Source organism: Mustela erminea, chromosome 4, assembly GCF_009829155.1.
Source record: "Mustela erminea isolate mMusErm1 chromosome 4, mMusErm1.Pri, whole genome shotgun sequence".
Taxonomy (NCBI): domain Eukaryota; kingdom Metazoa; phylum Chordata; class Mammalia; order Carnivora; family Mustelidae; genus Mustela; species Mustela erminea.
In genome coordinates, this window is record NC_045617.1 from 115,855,669 (window position 1) to 115,881,245 (window position 25,577).

The following is a 25,577-nucleotide window of genomic DNA, read 5'->3' on the forward strand; positions in this document are numbered from 1 at the left end:
AGATTCTGGTTATATGAAACCGATTAATTGTCTGTACGCATTTGTAGGGTATTTGCCTTTCTGTCTTTTGCATTACTTTGCTGAAAGCCAAGTTCTATGAGTAATTAACTGCTAAAAAGTTAAGCAAATGATCTTTAGTGAGATGGTAATTGTTAAAAATTTAAAGCTAAATAATTTGTGTTAAGCATGTGTTTATCAAGCAACAGTTACTTTAAAAACTTTCTAGATTTGTTCCATTGAAATAATTGCCTAGCAGATGGGTTAGGTCTTCTCTGTTTTCCATGCTTTTATTCTTCCCATTTTGTCCAAGTTCCTGAGAAATTCTTAACTAGGTAAGAAAATTATTCACATTCTCAACTTTGCCTTCGATGAGGCTACTGTGTCTCATCTTTAAATCATGTTAATCTAATGCAGTTACATTAATATAGACATAAATAAAATCTGTATTATTTATTAAAATCTAAAATGTTATGAGCAACTATACATTTTCAGGTAACCTATAATGCTTTGTTGTATCATTAATGTCATCCTTATAAAAGTATTTGCATCTTAATTTATTTTTAATTTTTTCTATTTTATTTTATTATTTTCATCATAAGTGTACTCTCAATCCTCATCCCCTATTTCTCCTATCCCCCCCACCCATCTCTTTTCTGAAAACTATCAGTTTGTGCTTCTATAGTTAAGAGGCTGTTTCTTGGTTTGTCTCTTTTTTTTTTTTCTTTGCTCACTTGTTTTGTTTCTTAAATTCCACATATGAGCACAATCATATGGTATTTTCCTTTCTCTGACTTATTTTGCTTATCTTAGTACTCTCTAGCTCCATCCAGGTTGTTGCAAATGGCAAGATTTCATTCTTTTTATGGCTGAATAATATTCCTTAAGATATATTTTTATTGAAAAATTTCTACTCTTCCATTTCAATTTTACTCCTATATATTTTCCATAATAATTTGTTTCATTAAAAAAATTTAATGAGCCTATCAACCAAATTAATACCTACTAACGCTTTTATGTGTAAATCACCTTATTGGTTTTAAAGTAAAAATGGACATGATACAGTCTCAGTATATGGTTTCACTTATTTGTGGAGCATAACAAATATCATGGAGGACAAGGGGTGTTAGAGAGACTAACACCAGAGACTATGGACTCTGAAAAACAATCTGAGGGGTTTGAAGTGGCGGGGGTGTGGGAGGTTGGGGTACCAGGTGGTGGGTATTATAGAGGGCATGGATTGCATGGAGCACTAGGTGTGGTGAAAAAATAATGAATACTGTTTTTCTGAAAATAAATAAATTGAAAAAAATATATATATAAAGGCACCTGATCTATTTGACAAAGAAGTAAAATCAGTATTATAAAACTATGACCTATTTAAATAAAAATCTATGATACTCACATAGTGAATGTAAAATACTGAAAGTGTCATATACAAATGAGTTCATCAAATGGTTAAAAAGAGGTTCCAGTTTGATTGCCCTTGGGCTGAGGGTGTGCAATGCACATATTTGATAATTTAAATTTATGAGTGCCGGCACTTACAAATTAGAGATTTTCACATTGACGTTGCAAAATTCTTTTAAAAATCAGAACTCATAGTGACATAGGGCCCACATTCCTTCTGGAACTTCAGTGGGTCCAAAAGGAGGCAGGTCTATTTCAGACACAATTGTGCAACATTGAGACTCCTTGTAAGGCTCTAGCTTGTTACATCCAGTCCAGCTCATTCATTGTGATCCTGGCCTCTGTGTGGGCTAAATTTTCAAACTTTGAGTTAAACTAATCACTGCTGTGGACTTTTGGAAGAGAGAGATACCACAGACCTGGATTCTCAGGTCCTAAAGAAGACAAGGAATCATTGGTTTCAGGGAATAGACAATAAGATGAATGAATAAAGCTCGAAGATAAGAAAGCAGAAGGTGTGTGTCCTAAGAAATCCAATTGGCTAAGTCACTCTATTGAATGTAGCACCCAAAGGACCTTGAGGAGGATAGTGACTCTAGTATACTCTTTCATCTAACTAACCTGTCCCTGAAATCATTACAATCTGTCAAGTCAGGACTTGCTTTTCCTGCTAGTCTGCTTAACCTCAAAAGTAGTAATGCTCAGTGATTTCCACTCGAGGTGACTGACCTGCAGCAGGTATGATCTCCCTGGCATGAATGGTGCCTGGCAGTCAGAGCTACTACTAGGTAATATGTATGGGCCTCTATAGGGGATAAGTAAATAAGAATACCTTCTCATGTGGCTATTCCCATAGCGTATAAATAGCTGTCAATCCCTGCGGTTCTAAAGTTCAAAAAGTCTGTTTCTGGATTATGCTAAAGTTGAGAGCATTATAATTTAAATGTCTGAGTTTTTATTTGTTTAAAGAATGCCTTGGGATCACATAGCAGGAAAAAAGAATATATGGCAAAAAATTTTAAGTTTATACTCTATGGAAAAGGTTTTTTTGTATGTTTATTTGTTTTTTGATTTTGCTGGCTTAGATCATTTTTCCAAAAATTGAAGGATTATAGTGAGTAAAAAAAAGTATAATATCAAAGGCTATTCCTTTTACAAGGAGTGGTCCTTGTAAAATGAAACATTTAAGAACACAACACAAAAGGGGGATTTGGGGGAAACATGATACATATTTCCCAAGAGGTCCTGGAGATTGGTCACCTTTTAGAAGCCAAAGGAAGCAAGCAGTGATAGTGGAACTGATTTACCCAAAACCCATGCTCCCAAGACAGTACACAGAACAGACATCACTATATTAGAGAAATATTTATTCCTCACAAGGGATTATTTGGGGGTATGAAATGCTCCACAATACCCTCTCATCAGAAATTCTGGAGAAGTTTTACGTCTAACTAGTAGAGACACATCTCTGCACACAGTGCCTTCAGGAGTCGTGAGAGTGGCCGGAGGCCACTGGGCAGCCTGATGCCCGCAGGTGGCCTTTGGGTGAGGCGCAGGTATTCTGAGGGGCATGGAAGAGGGGATACTTCTGATGTGGTATCTGGTCCTTAAATGCCACAACTTTCTGGGGCTGTCTGTCCTTGTTTCTGAGCTGTCTGTTACTTCCAGGAAGGCCTTGGCCAGCAGAGACAGCTTCTTGCTGGCAGGACCTGGTATTTGTCTCCTTACAGGCGGGAACCCTGTAGTTGAAAGGATACCCTGGGACAGGCTGTGTCTGGGCCTGCACTTGTGCTTTCTTCTGGGTTTTCCCAAACTTGGGTTGGGGAGGGAATGGGCTGCTGAGGGCAGGTGCTGCCTATTGCATGCCAGATGCCCCATTCTCTCCTCTTGGAACTTCCCAAAAGCTGTCATGATTTTCTGAGCTTTGGGCATCCTGGTAAGTGAAGCTCGACCGTTAAGTAGGCCTCTGCTTTCCACAGATGATAGGGGACTGGGCTTCTCCTGGGAGTTTTCTTGCCTTTTGCATTTTACCCCAGGAGTAACCCACTGCAAAAAAAAAAAAAAAAAAAAAATTAACCAATAATGCTTTCAGGAGGAGGCTGACCCTTCTGTGAAAGGCTTTCAGAAGGCAGTTGATCCTTCTGTGATCGGATCTGGGAAGGCTGCTTCCCAGCTTTACCTTCAATACCGAGTCCTGAGTAGGGAACCTCTTCTTCAGTGCCTCGGCTTTAGTAGGGAACCTGTGTGTTCTCAGTTGGGATGTTCCCAGTCCTGCATCCCCTCCACCACACTCTTGGGCCTTGGAACACGGAGGACTCATGCTCTCTGCCGTCAGTGGGGGATTCTTATTCTGGCACTTCCTAATGACATGCTTGGGAACCCAGGGCTCCTGCTGTTGTTCCATAGGAATTCCTGTGTCCTCTGGAGGGATGCGCAGCACCTGGGAACCTTACGTGTCCCTGGGGGATACACTTGGGGCATGAGTCAGTGAGGCCTTAGAAGTCCAATGATCTGAGGCAGGGGGCAGGCCAGTGTATTGGGCTTGGGCCTGGCTATGCTCCTTGTCCTCTAGCATAAGCTTTAACTCATGCAAGAGTTGTTCGTTGAGATTCAATGATTTAGGATCTTGCAGAACTGGTATGCTTGGTGGGATGGTGGTTTTGACTTGATGCTCATTCCCCTTTATAATTTGGGAGCTAACTGGCTTGTTGGTTGTCAAGATGCTGGGTTGTGATTGAAGTGTATGAAATTCCTTGGTCCTGAATATCGTTCAGGAGTCTTCATCTTTATGCCTTGTTGCCCTCCTCTGCTACTGTTGGAATTGTAATTCTTATCCGTTGGCTCATTGCCTTGCTGGCGGCTTTGGGGGCCACCTGTTGGCTATGTTGACATGTTTGACAGGTTTAAGAGTCTGTCTCTCATGCTTAATTTTTGGAACATCCTCTACAAGCAGATGGTGGATATTGGAGGATGATTGCCTCAGAATTCTCTGCTCTTCCTTGCCCACAGTTGAGGTGGCAGGGCGAGGATGATCCAGAATGGAGGCTGAATTTGCCGTTCCTGCTTTGTCTGCATGGAGAGATCTCAAGCTTCCTCTAAGGGGGCTGACGCCCCCAGGTTTAGAATTTGCTGCAGGAATCAGTTTGGTGGAGCAGGAAGGGCTCCAAGGAGATGTGGCCTTTCTTGATTTAAAGATCTCTATGGATTCAAGGACCCTGGAGGGAAGGCCCCATAGCATCCTCCAACGAAACCTTTTAATATGGGATTCCAGCATCTGTTGTACATTAGGTTCCACAAAGGGAAGCTCCTGGCAGGTATTCAGGGAGTAAACCTCAAACTCTGATGGTGGCAAACGTCTTTGTGTTATTTCAGCCTGGGATTTCTCAGAAGGAAGTGATGTCTGCTTTACTGTATGCCATGAATGATGCACAGTCTCAGGGAGATGACCCTCACTGACTTCCTCAGATTTTTTGTGCAAATGTATTTTCAGGACATTTTCCAGTTGTGTCTGACCTGCAGTCTCCACAGACACCGTGGAGCTGTTCTCTGATGGACTAGTAAGTTTACTCTCAGAATCATGCCCCATGTCCTTATCTGAAGAGCTCTCTAGGTCACTCAACAGATCCTCTTTTGGGCCATTCTCTGAGCTGTGTTCCTGACCCTTCTTCAGGTTGTCATTGTCCTTGTCCAGTTCACCGTCCTCTAGATGAAGCTTTTCTGAGTCCTCGTCACTGATGCTTTCAGTGTCATTCAATTTGTTCGCACTCTTAGGGATCCACGAGCGTCCACGAAAGCGCTGCGACTCAGGTAGCTGTGAAATTGTACTGGGACGGCTCATCAGCGCGAGAGACTCATAAATCCTGCGGGGAATGCCCCACCGGTGTTGGATGAGCCTCTTTCGAAGGTGACTCTCAAGTTTTCTCCGAAGCTCTTCATTCAGAGGAAACTGTCCAGGGGGGATAGAGATTACCACTTGGGCCTTGGTGGCCTTGTGGCTGAGAGAAGGGTTAGGAGCTGAAGGACAGTAGTCCTCCTGGGATCTTTGGACGAGAGTGGGTAAACCCCACACACGTTTCTGTACCTTCTGCAACACGTTCCATTCCAGATGCTGCCTTTCTGTTGGAGTGAGATTCTCCGGTTCGTTCCGAGGTCTGTGAACACACACTCCACAGATTTTGATGTCAGGTAGAGGACCAGATGGCAGGATTGGGATTGGGGATTGAAGGTGGGCCTGGGGCTGGACAGGAGGGCTAGGTAAGGGCGGGGTTTGAGGCAGGAGTTGAGGCGGGTTCTCAGGCAAGGATGGAGGAAGTGGATGGGGAACTACTGGGGATTCCTGCTCTGGGGAGGCATTCCAGATGTGACCTGAGGCATCAGCAGCAGGGAAGAAGGACTTGCTAGGTGGAGTTTGGAGACCCCAGAAGAGCTGGATGGGGGTTTGCTGTAAATGGTCCTCTTCCCAGGTTGTAGGATATGGGCGCTGCTGATGCATATGCAGCTCCTTTGATTGGTCTGTGGTGCTCCAGAAAGGGAGGGACGATGCCAAATCATGGGTATCAACAATTGTTTGTTTTGCAAAAGATCCCTTTGATTGCTTCCACAGGAGGAAGTCACTCCTCTTTTGCCTTTGTTTCTCTAGAAGTGCCAGGGCATCAGGACTGAGAAGTGAGAGGTCACCAGGCTCTACAAGGTTGGCTGCAGGGTCTCCCCTGGAAGAAGCCTCTGAAGAATGGAGGGCCAGGACTTCTTGACGGAAATCACGTGGAGCCAGGGTTGAAGGGAAAAAGCCTGTGGCATGAGTTTGCCACCAACGGAGGTCTAAAATTGACAAGCTGGAGGGGTCAATGCCTAGGATTTTGGAGACATAAGGAGAGAACCCACCAGAGCTATCTGGGGGTGAGCTCTGTGGAACAGGCTTCCTTGAGATGGAAATCGGTTTGGATTGAGGCACAGTTAAATTGCAGTCTGGCGGTGGTGAAGCAGACCGGGTTGGTGGTGTGGGATGACGAGCAAAGGTCTCAGTGGGATTCACCCTCTGAGACAACTCCGGTAAGAGGCTGACATCTTGGGAAAGGGTAGGGTCCAGAGAGAAGGTGGTACTTAGAAACACTGTCTCTGTCTGGACACTACGGCCCACTGTATGGGCGTGATGTGGTTGGACAGGAGGAAAGGCAAGGGGCTGGGGTGGGAAATGATCCCTCGGGAATTTGGAATCCAAGGGAGGAAAAGGCTTTTGTGGCAAAGGATCACCCGGTGGCGAGGGTGCAAAAAAGTCTGCCACAGGGATCACTGGGTTAGGTGAGAAGATGGAAGCAGGTGGTGGGGAAGGCTTAGGAAGAGGAGCTGATATTGGGTCTCCTGGAGGGACTGCTGAGAAGTCAGGGGAGCGAGTGAACGATGAAGTAGTCACAGGAGCTGTGGAAGCCAAGGGAGTTGAATCTTCCAGGGCCTGCAGGAACACCAGCTGATTGATCTCAGCAGTTGTGCTATTACACACCTCACAAGAGGGGTCTGGACATAACAGTTGACGAAAGTGGATGGTATCATGATGCCGGCCGAGGGGGCTGCAGGAGACAGAGGTACAAAGATGCAGCCTGGTCCAGAACCAGGGGAGGAGGACATGCAGGCCTGACGAGGGAGGGGCCACCTGAAGCCTGCTGTCCCTTCACAGTGCCCCACCATTATGACTTCCCAGAGTACTCAGTAGCCTTCACCCCACTCTCTGTTCCTATGGCAACCCCCTCCCATGGCTATGACAGACTGCACTGAATCCTGTAATTCTATAAAATGTGCCCTAAGAGGCATCATGACAGAAGGGGAGAGAATGGTCACCTTCTTAAAACAGAGATCAGCTTCCGGATGTCTTCCGCTTCTCTTCGGTGCCATCTATCACCTGGGAAACCAGGAGAATGGGTTATGTAGTGAAAGTAGAAACATAGGCAATACTACAGGAGTCCTCTTATGGGACGGCCTTGGGCTCTTGGACTCTGGAGGCCCTGATAATCCATAGGTGAGGGCAAATGTCCAGTGATGTGAAGCTGGTTAGTAATCTTGGTTCACGTATAAACTATTTTCATGTAAATTATCCCATTTGATGATCAGACCACCTCTCTGAAGCAGAGGGGCCTGTGGTTACCTGAGGGAAGACTTCGGAGTATCTGTGATGTCACAGAGCTTTCACAAAGTCAGGAGACAGAAGTTCTGACTCTTGACACCTCACACGGCCACCTATTGGGCAGCACTCATTGTCCAGATCCATCACTGCCTCATGCTCAGTAGTGGTCAGAGCAGGGAATCTGAGAAGGGTTTTGCACTCTGGCTGCATTTCCATGAGCCTCTCCTCCGAGGCCTCTGTTTTCTGAGAGGGAATGTACCCAGAGGCTCACATCCCCAGAGCTCACGGACTGGGCCCTCATGGAGAGGACGGCAAGGATCAGTCTTGGAGAGCTCAGTTGGAATAGGCAGAACCTTACCTTCCAGAGTCCCACCTTTCCTTCTCCTCTTGGCTCTGCCCTGACGCTAGAACAAAAATAAAAAGAATGAGGGAGGCTGGACTCCATGTCTTACTCTCCTCTCAGAAATGGAGACATTCTTTCTCCAAGGAGCCTGTGACTTTTAATTCACAGAACGTTGTGTTCCTTGCTTTTTTCAGTTTTTGAGGTGATAAGATATTTTCAATATTTGCTACTTTGAACAAGTCTGAGGACTTTGTCTGGGAGGTCCACACTTGGTATTCTCAGTCAGAATTCCTTTGTTCAAGGAGGACATAGAAAATGAAGGCTGACAGTCATGTTTGTGCTCCCTTAGGCGGGACCCTGTATCCTAAGTCATAGCTCAGAGCCCACTCTCTTCTCAGAGGCTCAGGACTATTCTCCTCCTCAGCCCAGCATGAAGGAAGGCTTGATCCAGTGACGCTTGACCTGGGGAAGGGCCTCATGATCAAGTGCTGGGAAACTTTGTTTTTTTTACACAGACCCCATACTCTCAAAATAACCCAATCCATGACTATAGATTCCCTGTGTTTGGGATTTTACCCAAAACCTGCCACCAAACCCAGGAGATTGTGAGTTTCATGTAGAAACCTTAGTCCTTCCTTAACCCGTCCCCTGCCAGGCCTCTTTTCCTAGAGGAATGAATGTCTGTTTTCTTAAAACGTCCCATTTTAGGTGTTTCTCTGATTCTATCAAACTCGTTTTAAAATTTGGGATTGGGGGCTTCTGGATAGCTCAGTTGCTTAAGTGTCTGCTTTGGGCTCAGGTCAGGATTCCAGGGTCTTGGAATCTATCCCCACATTGCATTCCCTGCTTAGCTCCCTCCGTGCCCCCCCCACCTCTGCTCACTTGCTTTCTCTTAAACAAAATCTTAAAAAACAGATTAATTGGGATTAGAAATGGAAACCGTAATAATCTAGGTTGAGGCCTCCCACCCCCCGCAAATATTTCTTACCTTTTGGGTGGTTTTGGTTTTCCGAGTTGGTAATGGAATCCCCACCAGGTAGCACAGGAACAGAAGGAGCAATCCCAACCCACACAGGAAGGTGATGTTGGGATCAGTCTCTAGGCATGTTGAGCCAAAGCTCAGACATGGTTTAGTATCGCCATTCAGAAATGGGAGAACACTCCAGTGTTTGAACGCCATTGTCTGAAGCACAAGACAGCCTAGACTGTGCACACGCTGAATATATATCCTCCCCAGGCTTACATCACAGAGCAGGGTCACAAAGAGTTTCTGAGGGTGGGGTAGGTGACAATTGAACAAGGTGTGTCCCCAGCCCCTGCCCCACTCACTAGCTCAGAAGACCTCTCCACTCCTCCTAGGTCCTTCAAGTTTGCCATCCCATTTTCCTACTCCTTTATATCGCTTATGAAATTTATGAAATTTTCTGTTTGTTCCATGTATTATGCATATATTACTTGGGTCCCCCTTTAGTGTTTGAGACCTTGACTTGGGTCTAACTAGTTCCATGCCTTGAATGTCTGCAAGGCTACCTGGAATTTTTGCTTGTCTCCTGATATTTATACTCAGGATCCCACAGGTCCTCAGATACATCTTTCATATGTAATGTGTTTGCCTGGGACACCTGGATGGCTCTGTCAGTTAAGTAACTGCCCTCAGCTCAGGACAATATCTCAGGGTGCTGGGATCAAGCTCCACATCTGGCTTCTTTCTCCACAGGGAGCCTGCTTCTCCCACTCCCTCTGCCCGCAGCTTCTCTGCTTGTGTGCTTTCTGTCAAATAAATAAAACTTTTAAAAGAAAATGTTTGCCTTGTATGAACCGAGATAGAGACCGTAAAGTTCTTTCACACTTTGTTTTTTACATGTTGCACGGCACATTTCAGTTTTTGCTTTATTCAGCCTTTAGTATCTTCAGTCAATGAGGCTGACACAATTAAAATCAATAATGTGTTATTCAATAATCCCCTAACTAAAATCAATAGAAAACAAATGTAAGGAATTAAAACTTCAAATAGTCTTGGGGGTATCCCTGTAGCACTTGTATTCCTAACGTTAGTGAAGTTAAACTGCATAGAGTTTTGGGGGACTATCTAACACACACGCACACACACACACACACACACACATCCTTAGACAAAGCAATCCAGTATACTTCAAATTAAAGAATAAAGTGTTTTCTCCTTTTATTTCATCCTTTCATAAAATGTTGACCCCAGTTGTACTTGCTCAACCTAAATTACTGTGTTCTGTACCTCAATACCCTCATAGGTGTACAAATCCCTTCACAGTGAGTTGCAGCCCTGTAACAAATGCCATAGACGGGGTGGCGTAAATGACACACATATACTTTTCATAGTTCTGGAGAATGGGACTTCCAAGATCAAGGCATAGCAGATTCCGTGTCTGTTGAGACCTTCCTCCTGGTTCACAGGTGCATCTTCTCCCTGCAACCTGATGTGGCAGAAAAAGTGGGTGAGAGGTGTCAGGGGTCTCTTTTCTAAGGCTACTAACTCATTCATGAGGGCCCCACCCTCATGACCTAATCACCTCCCAAGAGCAGTGCCATCTTGCAGCAGCGTTATGGCAGGGACATCCCATCTTCAGTGGCAGAGCTGGTGGCACTGCCGGGCGTTGGGCCCAAGGTGGCGCACTTGGCCATGGCGGTGGCCTGGGGCGCCGTGTCTGGCATTGCGGTGGACACGCATGTGCACAGAATCGCCAACAGACTCGGGTGGGCCAAGACGGTGACCAAGTCCCTGGAGAAGACCCGTGGTGGTGCTGGAGGCCTTGCTGCCCCGGGAGCTTTGGAGCGAGATCAACAGACTGTGGGTGGGATTTGGCCAGCAGACACGTATGCCCGTCTGCCCGCGTTTCCACGCCTGCGTCAACGGAAGCCTGTGCCCAGCCGCACGGAGCCGCAGCGGGCCGTGAAGTCTGGGCCTGGACGCCATGCACCAGCCGACCCTGAGCCTTTGCTGGGGGAGCCACAGCCTGTTTCTAATAAAATATGGGAATTGTTAAAAAAAAAAAAATGCGATTAGGGTTTGAACATGTGAATTTGGGGGAGGAGCACATACATACAGTTCCTTAACTCCCCAAAGGCCTGCATAGGTGACAGGCTGCTAAGTAAGCCATGGATCCCCTCCTCTGGTGGCAGGGTGGGACCCAGGAGGGTCACGGCCTTCCGGCAGAATGTAGTCTGGAAGAGCCTTACCTGATTGCCCTTGTGGGCCATGTATATCCTTTCCTAGGATTGCCTTTCCAGGAAAAGTGGTTGAGATGCTGCACCCTATGTTATCATCCCCACATATATGTTTGAAAATCAACTCCCTGTGAGGGTTTTTCAAGGTTCCTTTTTGTCAGATTCAAATAATCCTGGTATTTCCCTCCACACTTCCTCCACCGTTTCTAAACTCTTTTATCTTCAGGACAGCTCTCCTCTGAACTGCCTCCTAACTTCTCATGTCGTTCTCAGACTGGGATGCCCTTTATTTGACACCCCTGGCCTAGCATTATTACCTTGGTCCTCTGTGAAAGGGTAGGACAGCCGTTCCCCTGGCCCAGCAGAGTCTCCCTTCAGTTCTGCACGAACAGGTCACCTGCCTGGAAGATCAGACCTGCCAAGAGGCACCACTTCTTTCTCAACCTGACATGCATTTTCAGCCACATTTTCATTTAATAAATGGTTACCTTGAAAGCCAGAGACACAAACACCTGTTAAGTCCTGGTCTCTGTCCTTAAGGAGCTCATGGAGCTGTTCTAGGGAGCAGCAGGGTGAGGGTTACACAGGATACAGGACAGGTATCCTGCCACATTTGTGAATTGGCAGGTAATCTCTGGAACAGAGGAACAAAGTAACAGTTACAGTGGGTCACAAATGCTCACACACACCATGCTCCTTAGAAAGGCCACCCTGCGTGTCTAATCTCTGCGATTATCTGATAGAAATTATTGACTCTCTGAGAAGATAGTCGAAGAACGGATTTTCTCTTTTAAAAGGGCATATGTGGGTCAGATATGCTTATGTACATTTATGTGCCTTGAGTTAGAACTTTTCTCAGAACCCAGTAGACGTGCTTTCAAAACTTAAGGAAACAAGACCTGAAAGGTATAACTTTAATTTCACCAAAAATAACCTCTACTGAAGTTCAGTAGGGGAGCTTCCCAGCACTTTTCCTCCTACACTAACAGCAAGTGTAAATGATTTGCTACTTTTTCAAGAAGTTTACTGGGAGGCACCTCACAATCACTCTGTGATGTAAGCAGCTCAGGTATTACTGGGTCTCTATTATGAAAGAACAAAACTGAAGCTCGGAGAGGGTAAGTGCCTCACTCAGCTGTAACCCGTAGAGCACTGATGATGAAATCCCCAAGTTTCTCAACACCTCTGTTTTAAATAATAAGTGATATCCTAAAAAGCCATCTTAGTTTTAAAATTAGAGCAGCTGCGTGGCTGAGAGTATCCACTTTGTCTATACAATGGTGGCAAGTTTCTTTTTGTTTTTTTGAATGACACTTATGTTTATTTCTTCCAAGAAAAGTATTTTTCCCACATGCCTTCTACCTTTTTACCAAAATACCTTATTGTCATCTCTACCAATTTTAAACGATAATGTCATTTTTTGATGGCTATATGTATTTATTTCTTCTCCCCATGCTACCTAGTCATTTAATAGTTGGCACTCTTACAGCTTCATTATTTAGATTATGAACTGTTGAAATTCAGCGCTGTATCATTTCCTTACTTGACTCGCCTACATTCCCTTGCTGATGAGTCTGTCTTGGCCCTAGACACCCAATCCTTTCCCTGCCATTTGAAGAGGGTTTGCCTGTAATGACAGTTCCTATTTTCCTTCCTTTATCCTGCATCTAAAGCTTCACCACTATCTCTTCCAAAGGAAGGTACACTTTGAGACCACCCCACTTCACATACCCTCCCTTGAGTGCATGATGTACGTATGTCTGTTAAGAAAAATGCCTCCACATATCTTTGAGTTTCTGGAATTGTTTTTAAATAGAAAGTGTGGTCTTAACTGTCCCTAATGCCCCTAGGACTCACAACTATAAAAACATCCTTTAAAGTCTAAGCAAGGTAAGTTCCACCCCAAAAATTTCCAGGTGAGAAGGAGTTATAAATATGGCACAATGAATTTATTTTCAAACCTGGCCTTGTTCTAAAAGGGGGTGAGAAATTGATCCAGATTAAAGGAAACTAGTGGTGATGCAACATGGGGGCTTAAGTGGGTAGGAGAAGAATCAATGAAACAAGATGGGATTGGGAGGGAGACAAACCATAAGTGACTTTTAATCTCACAAAACAAACTGAGGGTTGCTGGGGGGAGGGGGTTTGGGAGAAGGGGGTGGGATTATGGACATTGGGGAGGGTATGTGCTTTGGTGAGTGCTGTGAAGTGTGTAAACCTGGTGATTCACAGACCTGTACCCCTGGGGATAGAGTATTATGCCTCCATCAGAAAGGATGAATACCCAACTTTTGTAGCAACATGGACGGGACTGGAAGAGATTATGCTGAGTGAAATAAGTCAAGCAGAGAGAGTCAACTATCATATGGTTTCACTTATTTGTGGAGCATAACAAATAGCATGGAGGACATGGGGACTTAGAGTGGAGAAGGGAGTTGGGGGAAATTGGAAGGGGAGGTGAACCATGAGAGACTATGGACTCTGAAAAACAATCTGAGGGTTTTGAAGCGACGGGGGGTGGGAGGTTGGGGTACCAGGTGGTGGGTATTATAGAGGGCACGGATTGCATGGAGCACGGGGTGTGGTGCAAAAATAATGAATACTGTTATGCTGGAAATAAAAATAAATAAATAAAAATAAATAAATAAATAAAGGAAACTAAAGATACACAGCAACAGGATGTAGTATTTCATCCAGGACTCAATCCTGTAAAGAGATTTACACACACACACACACACACACACACACGCAGGACACTATTTAATAAATTGATCAAAATGGAATGTGAGTGGGAAATTAGTTAAAAATTTTATGTCCATATGACAGTTACCGAAGGAGATAACTGTGGTGTCAGAGAATATTCTTTTTCCTAAGAAATACTCAATGAAATATTCATGGAGAAAATGCACGATGAATGAAATATATTCTCCAATATTCAAGAATGTGTGCACAGTTTTCATAGACATATATATGTCTTCCTATATAGAAACAAGGGGAAGGAGGGAAGGCGAGAGAGATTGTAAACATGTCAAAATCATAACAGGTACATCTGGATAAAGGGTATATGGCTTTACCATCTATGGCTTTGCGACCAATGCAACTTTTCCACAACTTTATTTTCAAATACATTTAAAAAATGAATTTAACCCAACCTTTGATATTAATGACTTTGATTCCAGAAGCTAGTGCCTCCACCATACTCCGAGCCCAGATGTGTGCAATGCCAACTTTAAAACAGCTGTCTCAGGTGCTGTCCTATGCAGGAAACCTGGGATCCTCTCTGCACACTGGAAACATGCTAACATTTCAACAAGGTTTTACAAAATGCGCAAAGAGTGCCCCCATTAAAAGAAATTAGAAATTATATGCAATATAAGCAAACAACAAAGAACAAAAATTCTACATGTTTACTAACACAGAACCCCTAATTTCATTTTTCTCTGGTGCCACCAGGTTGCTCTTCTCCTGGGTTTTGCCGTGCCATTGACTTGCCGGCACTTTCTTTGCTCTGCTAGTCAGTTTCCACTCCTCCTAGTCAGATTTCCATCTTCCAAAAATGTGTTGACCGCTTTTGTTCTTTATGCTCTCCTTCTTGTCATCCTTAAGCACTTGTTTTTAAACCCTTTACTTGTTTTAACAGCTTTATTGAAATACAGGTCACATACCATACAATCTACCCATTTAATGTGTATAATTCCTTGATTTTCAATAGAGGCATCACCACAGTCAATTTTTAAAACGTTGTCATGACTTAAGAGAAACAAATCTGCAAACTTTTGCTCTCATTCTCCTCGCTCTCCTCCCTCGAGCTCTAAGATGAATCTATTTTCTGTTTTGTAGATTTCACTATTCACCATTCACACTTCATGTGACTGGAGTCCTATGTGGCCGTTAGTGACTGGCTCCTTTCATTTAACATGTTTTCAAGGTTCATCCCTGTTGTGGCATGGGTTGGTCTTTTATATTCCACAAAATACTATATCATAGGAATATGTTATATTTAATTTACCCATTTCTCCATTGATGGATGTTTGAATTGTTTCTGTCCTTTGACCTCATAAATAAGATAGCTATAAACATTTGTGTACAAGTTTTTGTGTAGACCTATGTTTTCATTTCTGGGGAGTATATACCAAGAAGTGGAACTGCTGGGTCATATGTTAACTCTATGGTTAACTTTTTGATCAAGTGCCACACTGTTTCCAAATTAGCTGTGCCATTTTTCATTCCCACCAACAGTGCATGGGGGTTCTAATTTCTCCACATTCCCACCAACATTTGTATTCCTTTTGATTTCAGCCATCGTTGTAGGTGTGAAGTTTGGGTCAATATTGATTTTGATTTGCATTTTCCTGATGGTTAATGATATTGAGCAGTTTTCATCTAATCGTTTACTTTTAATGGCATTTTGGGAAAGAGGGGAGTGTTTGATCTACTCCATTATAGGTGAAACACAGTAGTTTATTTGAAAAGTAAGAGGACATATTTTTCTTCTAAGTATTTCAAAACACACAATGTCAAGTCTTTGACAACATATATGGTGTTCTTCTATCCTTTTTGCATCATATTACAGTTACTGAGTGATTCGCAGACAGTGAAATTCTGCCCTGTATTTGCTCCCTAAGATGGCTTCTTGTGTGGGGTGGAGGAATTCATTTAAATGGCTCCTCAGGGCAGACTATAAGGCAGAGCAGAACTGATGGCCAACAGTCTCTAAAGCCCAGTGCCTTTTTGACACCAATGCTGCATACACCTGTTGTGAATAAGTGTGCAGCACAGGTGATAAATTTCAAAGAAATGTGAGAGCTTTGACGTGAACACAGAGCATATGTCTCAGAGATGGATGGCAAGATGTGTCAAAGGGGCTTTTGCACTTTAATCCCAGCGTATCACACCCGCCCAATGATAATCGTGCAAGTTGGGTGGTGGATATGTGGGAAGTTATATTGTTATATGTGCTCTTGGACATGTTTCTGTAGTAAAAACCATTAAAAAAAAAAAGATGTAGTCAAACCATAAATAAAAAAGAGTTTGGGTGCCTCCTAAGGACAGGGAGGAGGGGTCAGAAGGAGACCTGGCAAGGGTGGATCAGTCCATCAAGACTAGAAGTTAACTCTGTCTCAATAAAGACATTTCAGAAAGTATACTTCCTTTGAGATTGGGAAGGAAACCTCTTTCCCTATAACAGGAAGGAAGAGGAAAAATAACAATGGGGAGATTTTGGGGACAGGATTTGGGTTTGTTTTGTTTTGTTTTGTGAGAGGCTCGGTCACTGCTTTCTTGGCTCTGTGAGCTGTGGTCCAGCACATCTGCTGAGTAAGCGAAGATGGCCTAAGTTTGAGGGAAGTAAAGGAAATCTGAAATAGATCTGAGGGCCACCTGGGTGTCTCAGTCCGTTAAGAATCTGTCTTCAGTTCAGGTGATGACCCTGGTGTCCTGGGATTGAGTCCTGCTCCCTGCTTGGCAGGAAGCCTGCTTCTTCCTCTCCCTCTGCCACTCCCTCTGATTGTGCTCCTGCTCTCTGTCAGATAATGTTTAATATAAGATAAATTACATCTGAGTACACTGAGGAGAGAATGTACTAAGGAAATAGTGACCTAACTCCATTTATTTTGTTCATGCTAGTAAGTCTTGGATAAGCATTTGTGGAGTGAATGAATGATTTACAGGTAGTGCTGGGGCTGAATTTCATGTGGCATCAGTAGACTCAGGTGTGAGTAGACTCAGTTTTGACATGGGAGGTTTAATGCAATAATAATCTTTTACCTCCAGAAAGGCATTTCTAAAAGAGGCAGAGAGACAAGATTTTGCCAGGCAGGAAGGACTGAAGGGGATTAGATGGGGTCATCCACCTGTACTGGAGCCTGTTTTGTTTTGTGTTTTGAATTGAAGTGGGGCTGATGCAGATCACATTAGTGTCAGGTGTAGTGCTCTATGCTGTGCTGTGCTCACCACAACTGCAGCTACCATATGTCACGAGATAACGCTGTTCCAGTGCCATGGACTCTATTTCCTAAGCTGCACTGGTGCTTTTCACATGTTGGTTTCCCAACAAGCCATCAGTTCTATCTTGTAGAGTGAGGAAAAGAAGAAGGCCTTGCTGGAGAGGCAAGAAGTGGAAAGTGGATGATGTGGAGTAGAAAAATTCACAGGGACATATAAGCTGGGAGGACAGGGGCATGAGGCAAAAGGACAGAATGTCAGACTGTAGTATTTCCGATGGCAGAAGCACTCCTGGTAATAAGCTCTGCACCGGATGGGCCATAATGGACTCTAAAATGAGATGATGTAGGACCCGGCAGGCTGGGTTACTGGCTGGTCTGTCCGCATAGATGTTAGAGCCTGGAGTGGGACAGGGTTCTGAGAAGGGGTGATTAGGCATAAAATTTTGTTCTACCAGCAAGTTCCCTCTTTCACCTTTTCATTTCTTCAAAGGTGTCTTACTCTGGAAGGTGGTACCTGCTTTCTCAAAATTGTTACAACTAACAGTTAAATGATGCTATTGTTCTGCAAAAAACATCAGTCCAGCAGCGTGATGAAACACCCAGGGAGGGAAGCACTTCGGGTGGAACCAGGATGGATTCTTCAGCATCACCTAGGGTATTCTTTGATGCTACCCCAACCAGACCAAGATCAAGCCGAACAAACCCCACCCCCAAAAAACACTCTTATTCAGAGTTCATCCACCTGAGGGATCCTCTGATCACTGACTTCTAAATGATGATTAAGCTACTGTAACACAATAACAGTGAAGAAACAGTGGCTTATTCATTATTTTCTGAAAACTATACCAGTCTTTGATCCTCCTCAGAGAGAGAAGACGTGCTGAAAAGGGTGTAAAACATTCAATGAGAGAGGTGTGAGCTACTATACATTTTCAGTAAGGCTAAGCCATGGGACAGGAGAGAGAGCCCATCTCCTCAAACTTCATCAGAGAGGGAATGGGCTTTTGGGGGCATATGTTACATATTTTCCAAGAGGTCCTGGAGATTGTTCACCGTTTAGAAGCCGAAGGAAGCAACCAGTGGCAGCTGAGCTGATTTACCCAAAACCCATGCTCCCAAGAGAGTACACAGAACAGACATCACTTTATTAGAGAAATATTTATTCCTCACAAGGGATTATTTGGGGGTAAGAAATGCCCCCCAAAACCCTCTCATCAGAAATTCTGGAGAAGTTTTACGTCTAACTAGTAGAGACACATCTCTGCACACAGTGCCTTCAGGAGTCGTGAGAGTGGCCGGAGGTCACTGGGCAGCCTGATGCCCGCAGTTGGCCTTTGGGTGGGGCACAGGATCCCTGACGGGCATGGAAGAGCGGATACTTCTGATGTGGTATCTGGTCCTTAAATGCCACAACTTTCTGGGGCTGTCTTTCCTTGTTTCTGAGCTGTTACTTCCAGGAAGGCCTTGGCCAGCAGAGACAGCTTCTTGCTGGCAGGACCTGGTATTTGTCTCCGTACAGGCGGGAACCCTGTAGTTGAAAGGATACCCTGGGACAGGCTGTGTCTGGGCCTGCACTTGTACTTTCTTCTGGGTTTTCCCAAACTTGGGTTGGGGAGAGAATGGGCTGCTGAGGGCAGGTGCTGCCTATTGCATGCCAGATGCCCCATTCTCTCCTCTTGGAACTTCCCAAAAGCTGTCATGATTTTCTGAGCTTTGGGCATCCCGGTAAAGGCAGCTCTACCATTAAGTAGGCCTCTGCTTTCCACAGATGATAGGGGACTGGGCTTCTCCTGGGAGTTTTCTTACCCTTTGCATTTTATCCCAGGAGTAAGCCATTGCAAAAAAAAAAAAAAAAAAAAAAAAAAAAAAAAATTAACCGATAATGCTTTCAGGAGGAGGCTTCTGCCATCGGAAATACCCTTCTGTGAAAGGCTTTCAGGAGGCAGTTGACCCTTCTGTGATAGGATCTGGGAAGGCTGCTTCCCAGCTTTACCTTCAATACTGAGTCCTGAGTAGGGAACCTCTTCTTCAGTGCCTCGGCTTTAGTAGGGAAGTGTCTGTTCTCGGTTGGGATGTTCCCAGTCCTGCATTCCCTTCACCATGCTCATGGGCCTTGGATTCCAGAGGCCTCATGCTCTCTGTGGCGGGTGGGGGATTCTTATTCTGGCACTTTCTTATGACATGCTTAGAGACCCAGGGCTCCTGCTGTTGTTCCATAGGAATTCCTGTGTCCTCTGGAGGGACGCACAACACCTGGGAACCTCTCGTGTCCCTGAGGGAGACACTCGGGGCATGAGTCAGTGAGGCCTTAGAAGTCCAATGATCTGAGGCAGGGGGCAGGCCAGTGTATTGAGCTTGGCCCTGCTATGCTCCCTGTCCTCCAGCATAAGCTTTAACTCATGCAAGAGTTGTTCTTTGAGATTCAATGATTTAGGATCTTGCGGAACTGGTATGCTTGGTGGGATGGTGGTTTTGACTTGATGCTCATTCCCCTTTATAATTTGGGAGCTAACTGGCATGTTGGTTGTCAAGATGCTAGGTTGTGACTGAAGTGTATGAAATTCCTTGGTCCTGAATATCGTTCAGGAGTCTTCATCTTTATGCCTTGTTGCCCTCCTCTGCTACTGTTGGAGTTCGCATCCTTATACTTTGGCTCATTGCCTTGCCGGTGAATTTGGGGGCCATCTGTTGGCTATGGTGACATGTCTGACAGGTGTAAGAGTCTGTCTCTCATGCTTAATTTTTGGAACATCCTCTACAGGCAGATGGTGGATATTGGAGGATGATTGCCTCGGAATTCTCTGCTCTTCCTTGCCCACAGTTGAGGTGGCAGGGCGAGGATGATCCAGAATGGAGGCTGAATTTGTCGTTCCTGCTTTGTCTGCATGGAGAGATCTCAAGCTTCCTCTAAGGGGGCTGACGCCCCCAGGTTTAGAATTTGCTGCAGGAATCAGTTTGGTGGAGCAGGAAGGGCTCCAAGGAGATGTGGCCTTTCTTGATTTAAAGATCTCTATGGATTCAAGGACCCTGGAGGGAAGGCCCCATAGCATCTTCCAACGAAACCATTTAATATGGGATTCCAGCATCTGTTGTACACGGGGTTCCACAAAAGGAAGCTCCTGGCAGGTATTCAGGGAGTAATCCTCAACCTCTGAAGGTGGCAAACGTCTTTGTGTTATTTCAGCCTGGGATTTCTCAGAAGGAAGTGATGTCTGCTTTACTGTATGCCATGAATGATGCACAGTCTCAGGAAGATGACCCTCACTGACTTCCTCAGATTTTTTGTGCAAATGTATTTTCAGGACATTTTCCAGTTGTGTCTGACCTGCAGTCTCCACAGACACCGTGGAGCTGTTCTCTGATGGACTAGTAAGTTTACTCTCAGAATCATGCCCCATGTCCTTATCTGAAGAGCTCTCTAGGTCACTCAACAGATCCTCTTTTGGGCCATTCTCTGGGCTGTGTTCCTCACCCTTCTTCAGGTTGTCATTGTCCTTGTCCAGTTCACCGTCCTCTAGATGAAGCATTTCTGAGTCCTTGTCACTGATGCTTTCAGTGTCATTCAATTTGTTCACACTCTTAGGGATCCACGAGCGTCCACGAAAGCGCTGCGACTCAGGTAGCTGTGAAATTGTACTGGGACGGCTCATCAGCGCGAGAGACTCATAAATCCTGCGGGGAATGCCCCACCGGTGTTGGATGAGCCTCTTTCGAAGGTGACTCTCAAGTTTTCTCCGAAGCTCTTCATTCAGAGGAAACTGTCCAGGGGGGATAGAGATTACCACTTGGGCCTTGGTGGCCTTGTGGCTGAGAGAAGGGTTAGGAGCTGAAGGACAGTAGTCCTCCTGGGATTTTTGGACGAGAGTGGGTAAACCCCACACACGTTTCTGTACCTTCTGCAACACGTTCCATTCCAGATGCTGCCTTTCTGTTGGAGTGAGATTCTCCGGTTCGTTCCGAGGTCTGTGAACACACACTCCACAGATCTTGATGTCAGGTAGAGGACCAGATGGCAGGATTGGGATTGGGGATTGAAGGTGGGCCTGGGGCTGGACAGGAGGGCTAGGTAAGGGCGGGGTTTGAGGCAGGAGTTGAGGCGGGTTCTCAGGCAAGGATGGAGGAAGTGGATGGGGAACTACTGGGGATTCCTGCTCTGGGGAGGCATTCCAGATGTGACCTGAGGCATCAGCAGCAGGGAAGAGGGACTTGCTAGGTGGAGTTTGGAGACCCCAGAAGAGCTGGATGGGGGTTTGCTGTAAATGGCCCTCTTCCCAGGTTGTAGGATATGGGTGCTGCTGATGCATATGCAGCTCCTTTGATTGGTCTCTGGTGCTCCAGAAAGGGAGGGACGATGCCAAATCATGGGTATCAACAATTGTTTGTTTTGCAAAAGATCCCTTTGATTGCTTCCACAGGAGGAAGTCACTCCTCTTTTGCCTTTGTTTCTCTAGAAGTGCCAGGGCATCAGGACTGAGAAGTGAGAGGTCACCAGGCTCTACAAGGTTGGCTGCAGGGTCTCCCCTGGAAGAAGCCTCTGAAGAATGGAGGGCCAGGACTTCTTGACGGAAATCACGTGGAGCCAGGGTTGAAGGGAAGAAGTCTTTGGCATGAGTTTGCCACCAACGGAGGTCTAAAATTGACAAGCTGGAGGGGTCAATGCCTAGGATTTTGGAGACATAAGGAGAGAACCCACCAGAGCTATCTGGGGGTGAGCTCTGTGGAACAGGCTTCCTTGAGATGGAAATCGGTTTGGATTGAGGCACAGTTAAATTGCAGTCTGGCGGTGGTGAAGCAGACCGGGTTGGTGGTGTGGGATGATGAGCAAAGGTCTCAGTGGGATTCACCCTCTGAGACAACCCTGGTAAGGGGCTGACATCTTGGGAAAGGGTAGGGTCCAGAGAGAAGGTGGTACTTAGAGACACTGTCTCTGTCTGGACACTACGGCCCACTGTATGGGCGTGATGTGGTTGGACAGGAGGAAAGGCAAGGGGCTGGGGTGGGAAATGATCCCTCGGGAATTTGGAATCTAAGGGAGGAAAAGGCTTTGGTGGCAAAGGATCACCCGGTGGCGAGGGTGCAAAAAAGTCTGCCACAGGGATCACTGGGTTAGGTGAGAAGATGGAAGCAGGTGGTGGGGAAGGCTTAGGAAGAGGAGCTGATATTGGGTCTCCTGGAGGGACTGCTGAGAAGTCAGGGGAGCGAGTGAACGATGAAGTAGTCACAGGAGCTGTGGAAGCCAAGGGAGTCGAATCTTCCAGGGCCTGCAGGAACACCAGCTGATTGATCTCAGCAATTGCGTTATGACACACCTCACAAGAGGGTTCTGGACATAACAGTTGACGAAAGTGGATGGTATCATGATGCCGGCCGAGGGGGCTGCAGGAGACAGAGGTACAAAGATGCAGCCTGGATCAGAACCAGGGGAGGAGGACATGCAGGCCTGACGAGGGAGCCCTCCTGAAGCCTGCTGTCCCTTCACAGTGCCCCACCATTATGACTTCCCAGAGTACTCAGTAGCCTTCACCCCACTCTCTGTTCCTATGGCAACCCCCTCCCATGGCTATGACAGACTGCACTGAATCCTGTAATTCTATAAAATGTGCCCTAAGAGGCATCATGACAGAAGGGGAGAGAATGGTCACCTTCTTAAAACAGAGATCAGCTTCCGGATGTCTTCCGCTTCTCTTCGGTGCCATCTATCACCTGGGAAACCAGGAGAATGGGTTATGTAGTGAAAGTAGAAACATAGGCAATACTACAGGAGTCCTCTTATGGGACGGCCTTGGGCTCTTGGACTCTGGAGGCCCTGATAATCCATAGGTGAGGGTAAATGGCCAGTGATGTGAAGCTGGTTAATAATCTTGCTTCACGTATAAACTATTTTCATGCAATTATCCCATATGATGATCAGACCACGTCTCTGAAGCAGAGGGGCCTGTGGTTACCTGAGGGAAGACTTCGGAGTATCTGTGATGTCACAGAGCTTTCACAAAGTCAGGAGACAGAAGTTCTGACTCTTGACACCTCACACGGCCACCTATTGGGCAGCACTCATTGTCCAGATCCATCACTGCCTCATGCTCAGTAGTGGTCAGAGCAGGGAATCTGAGAAGGGTTTTGCACTCTGGCTGCATTTCCATGAGCCTCTCCTCCGAGGCCTCTGTTTTCTGAGAGGGAATGTACCCAGAGGCTCACATCCCCAGAGCTCACGGACTGGGCCCTCATGGAGAGGACGGCAAGGATCAGTCTTGGAGAGCTCAGTTGGAATAGGCAGAACCTTACCTTCCAGAGTCCCACCTTTCCTTCTCCTCTTGGCTCTGCCCTGACGCTAGAACAAAAATAAAAAGAATGAGGGAGGCTGGACTCCATGTCTTACTCTCCTCTCAGAAATGGAGACATTCTTTCTCCAAGGAGCCTGTGACTTTTAATTCACAGAACGTTGTGTTCCTTGCTTTTTTCAGTTTTTGAGGTGATAAAATATTTTCAATATTTGCTACTTTGAACAAGTCTGAGGACTTTGTCTGGGAGGTCCACACTTGGTATTCTCAGTCAGAATTCCTTTGTTCAAGGAGGACATAGAAAATGAAGGCTGACAGTCATGTTTGTGCTCCCTTAGGCGGGACCCTGTATCCTAAGTCATAGCTCAGAGCCCACTCTCTTCTCAGAGGCTCAGGACTATTCTCCTCCTCAGCCCAGCATGAAGGAAGGCTTGATCCAGTGATGCTTGACCTGGGGAAGGGCGTCATGATCAAGTGCTGGGAAACTTTGTTTTTTTACACAGACCCCATACTCCCAGAATAACCCAATCCATGACTATAGATTCCCTGTGTTTGGGATATTACCCAAAACCTGCCCCCAAACCCAGGAGATTGTGAGTTTCAAGTAGAAACCTTAGTCCTTCCTTAACCCGTCCCCTGCCAGGCCTCTTTTCCTAGAGGAATGAATGTCTGTTTTCTTAAAACGTCCCGTTTTAGGTGTTTGTCTGATTCTACCAAACTCGTTTTAAAATTTGGGATTGGGGGCTTCTGGATAGCTCAGTTGCTTAAGTGTCTGCTTTGGGCTCAGGTCAGGATTCCAGGGTCTTGGAATCTATCCCCACATTGCATTCCCTGCTTAGCTCTCTCCGTGCCCCCCCACCACCTCTGCTCACTTGCTTTCTCTTAAACAAAATCTTAAAAAACAGATTAATTGGGATTAGAAATGGAAACCGTAATAATCTAGGTTGAGGCCTCCCACCCCTCGCAAATATTTCTTACCTTTTGGGTGGTTTTGGTATTCCGAGTTGGTAATGGAATCCCCACCAGGTAGCACAGGAACAGAAGGAGCATTCCCAACCCACACAGGAAGGTGATGTTGGGATCAGTCTCTAGGCATGTTGAGCCAAAGCTCAGACATGGTTTAGTATCGCCATTCAGAAATGGGAGAACACTCCAGTGTTTGAACGCCATTGTCTGAAGCACAAGACAGCCTAGACTGTGCACACGCTGAATATATATCCTCCCCAGGCTTACATCACAGAGCAGGGTCACAAAGAGTCTCTGAGGGTGGGGTAGGTGACAATTGAACAAGGTGTGTCCCCAGCCCCTGCCCCACTCACTAGCTCAGAAGACCTCTCCACTCCTCCTAGGTCCTTCAAGTTTGCCATCCCATTTTCCTACTCCTTTATATCGCTTATGAAATTTATGAAATTGTCTGTTTGTTCCATGTATTATGCATATATTACTTGGGTCCCCCTTCAGTGTTTGAGACCTTGACTTGGGTCTTACTAGTTCCATGCCTTGAATGTCTGCAAGGCTACCTGGAATTTTTGCTTGTCCCCTGATATTTATACTCAGGATCCCACAGGTCCTCAGATACATCTTTCATATGTAATGTGTTTGCCTGGGACACCTGGATGGCTCTGTCAGTTAAGTAACTGCCCTCAGCACAGGACAATATCTCAGGGTGCTGGGATCAAGCTCCACATCTGGCTCCTTGCTCCACAGGGAGCCTGCTTCCCCCACTCCCTCTGCCTGCAGCTTCTCTGCTTGTGTGCTTTCTGTCAAATAAATAAAACCTTTACAAGAAAATGTTTGCCTTGTATGGGCCGAGATAGAGACCGTAAAGTTCTTTCACACTTAGTTTTTTACATGTTGCACGGCACATTTCAGTTTTTGTTTTATTCAGCCTTTAGTATCTTCAGTCAATGAGGCTGACACAATTAAAATCAATAATGTGTTATTCAATAATCCCCTAACTAAAATCAATAGAAAACAAATGTAAGGAATTAAAACTTCAAATGGTCTTGGGGGTATCCCTGTAGCACTTGTATTCCTAACGTTAGTGAAGTTAAACTGCATAGAGTTTTTGGGGACTATCTAACACACACGCGCGCGCACACACACACACACACACACACCCTTAGACAAAACAATCCAGTATACTTCAAATTAAAGAATAAAGTGTTTTCTCCTTTTATTTCATCCTTTCATAAAATGTTGACCCCAGTTTTACTTACTCAACCTAAATTACTGTGTTCTGTACCTCAATACCCTCATAGGTGTACAAATCCCTTCTCAGTGAGTTA

The 25,577-nt window shown here is 45.5% G+C and overlaps 2 protein-coding genes and 1 pseudogene across 2 annotated transcripts; 1 reads left to right on the plus strand and 2 right to left on the minus strand.

Annotated features, from left to right (window-relative positions):
* Nucleotides 1–4,249: 4,249 nt before the first annotated feature.
* On the minus strand, nucleotides 4,250–7,415 carry LOC116589383 (spermatogenesis-associated protein 31D1-like). Its single transcript, XM_032341355.1, has 3 exons — nucleotides 7,394–7,415; nucleotides 7,240–7,300; nucleotides 4,250–6,971 (listed from the first exon to the last, which is right to left on the minus strand). The coding sequence occupies exons 1-3, from the start codon at nucleotides 7,413–7,415 to the stop codon at nucleotides 4,250–4,252; spliced, it is 2,805 nt and encodes a 934-aa protein (XP_032197246.1).
* Nucleotides 7,416–10,318: 2,903 nt separating this feature from the next.
* Nucleotides 10,319–10,864, plus strand: LOC116589384 (annotated as a pseudogene).
* Nucleotides 10,865–19,665: 8,801 nt separating this feature from the next.
* Nucleotides 19,666–24,459, minus strand: LOC116589385 (spermatogenesis-associated protein 31D4-like). Its single transcript, XM_032341357.1, has 3 exons — nucleotides 24,268–24,459; nucleotides 22,991–23,178; nucleotides 19,666–22,387 (listed from the first exon to the last, which is right to left on the minus strand). Exons 1-3 carry the CDS (start codon nucleotides 24,457–24,459, stop codon nucleotides 19,666–19,668), a joined length of 3,102 nt encoding a protein of 1,033 aa, XP_032197248.1.
* Between the last annotated feature and the right edge of the window lie 1,118 nt (nucleotides 24,460–25,577).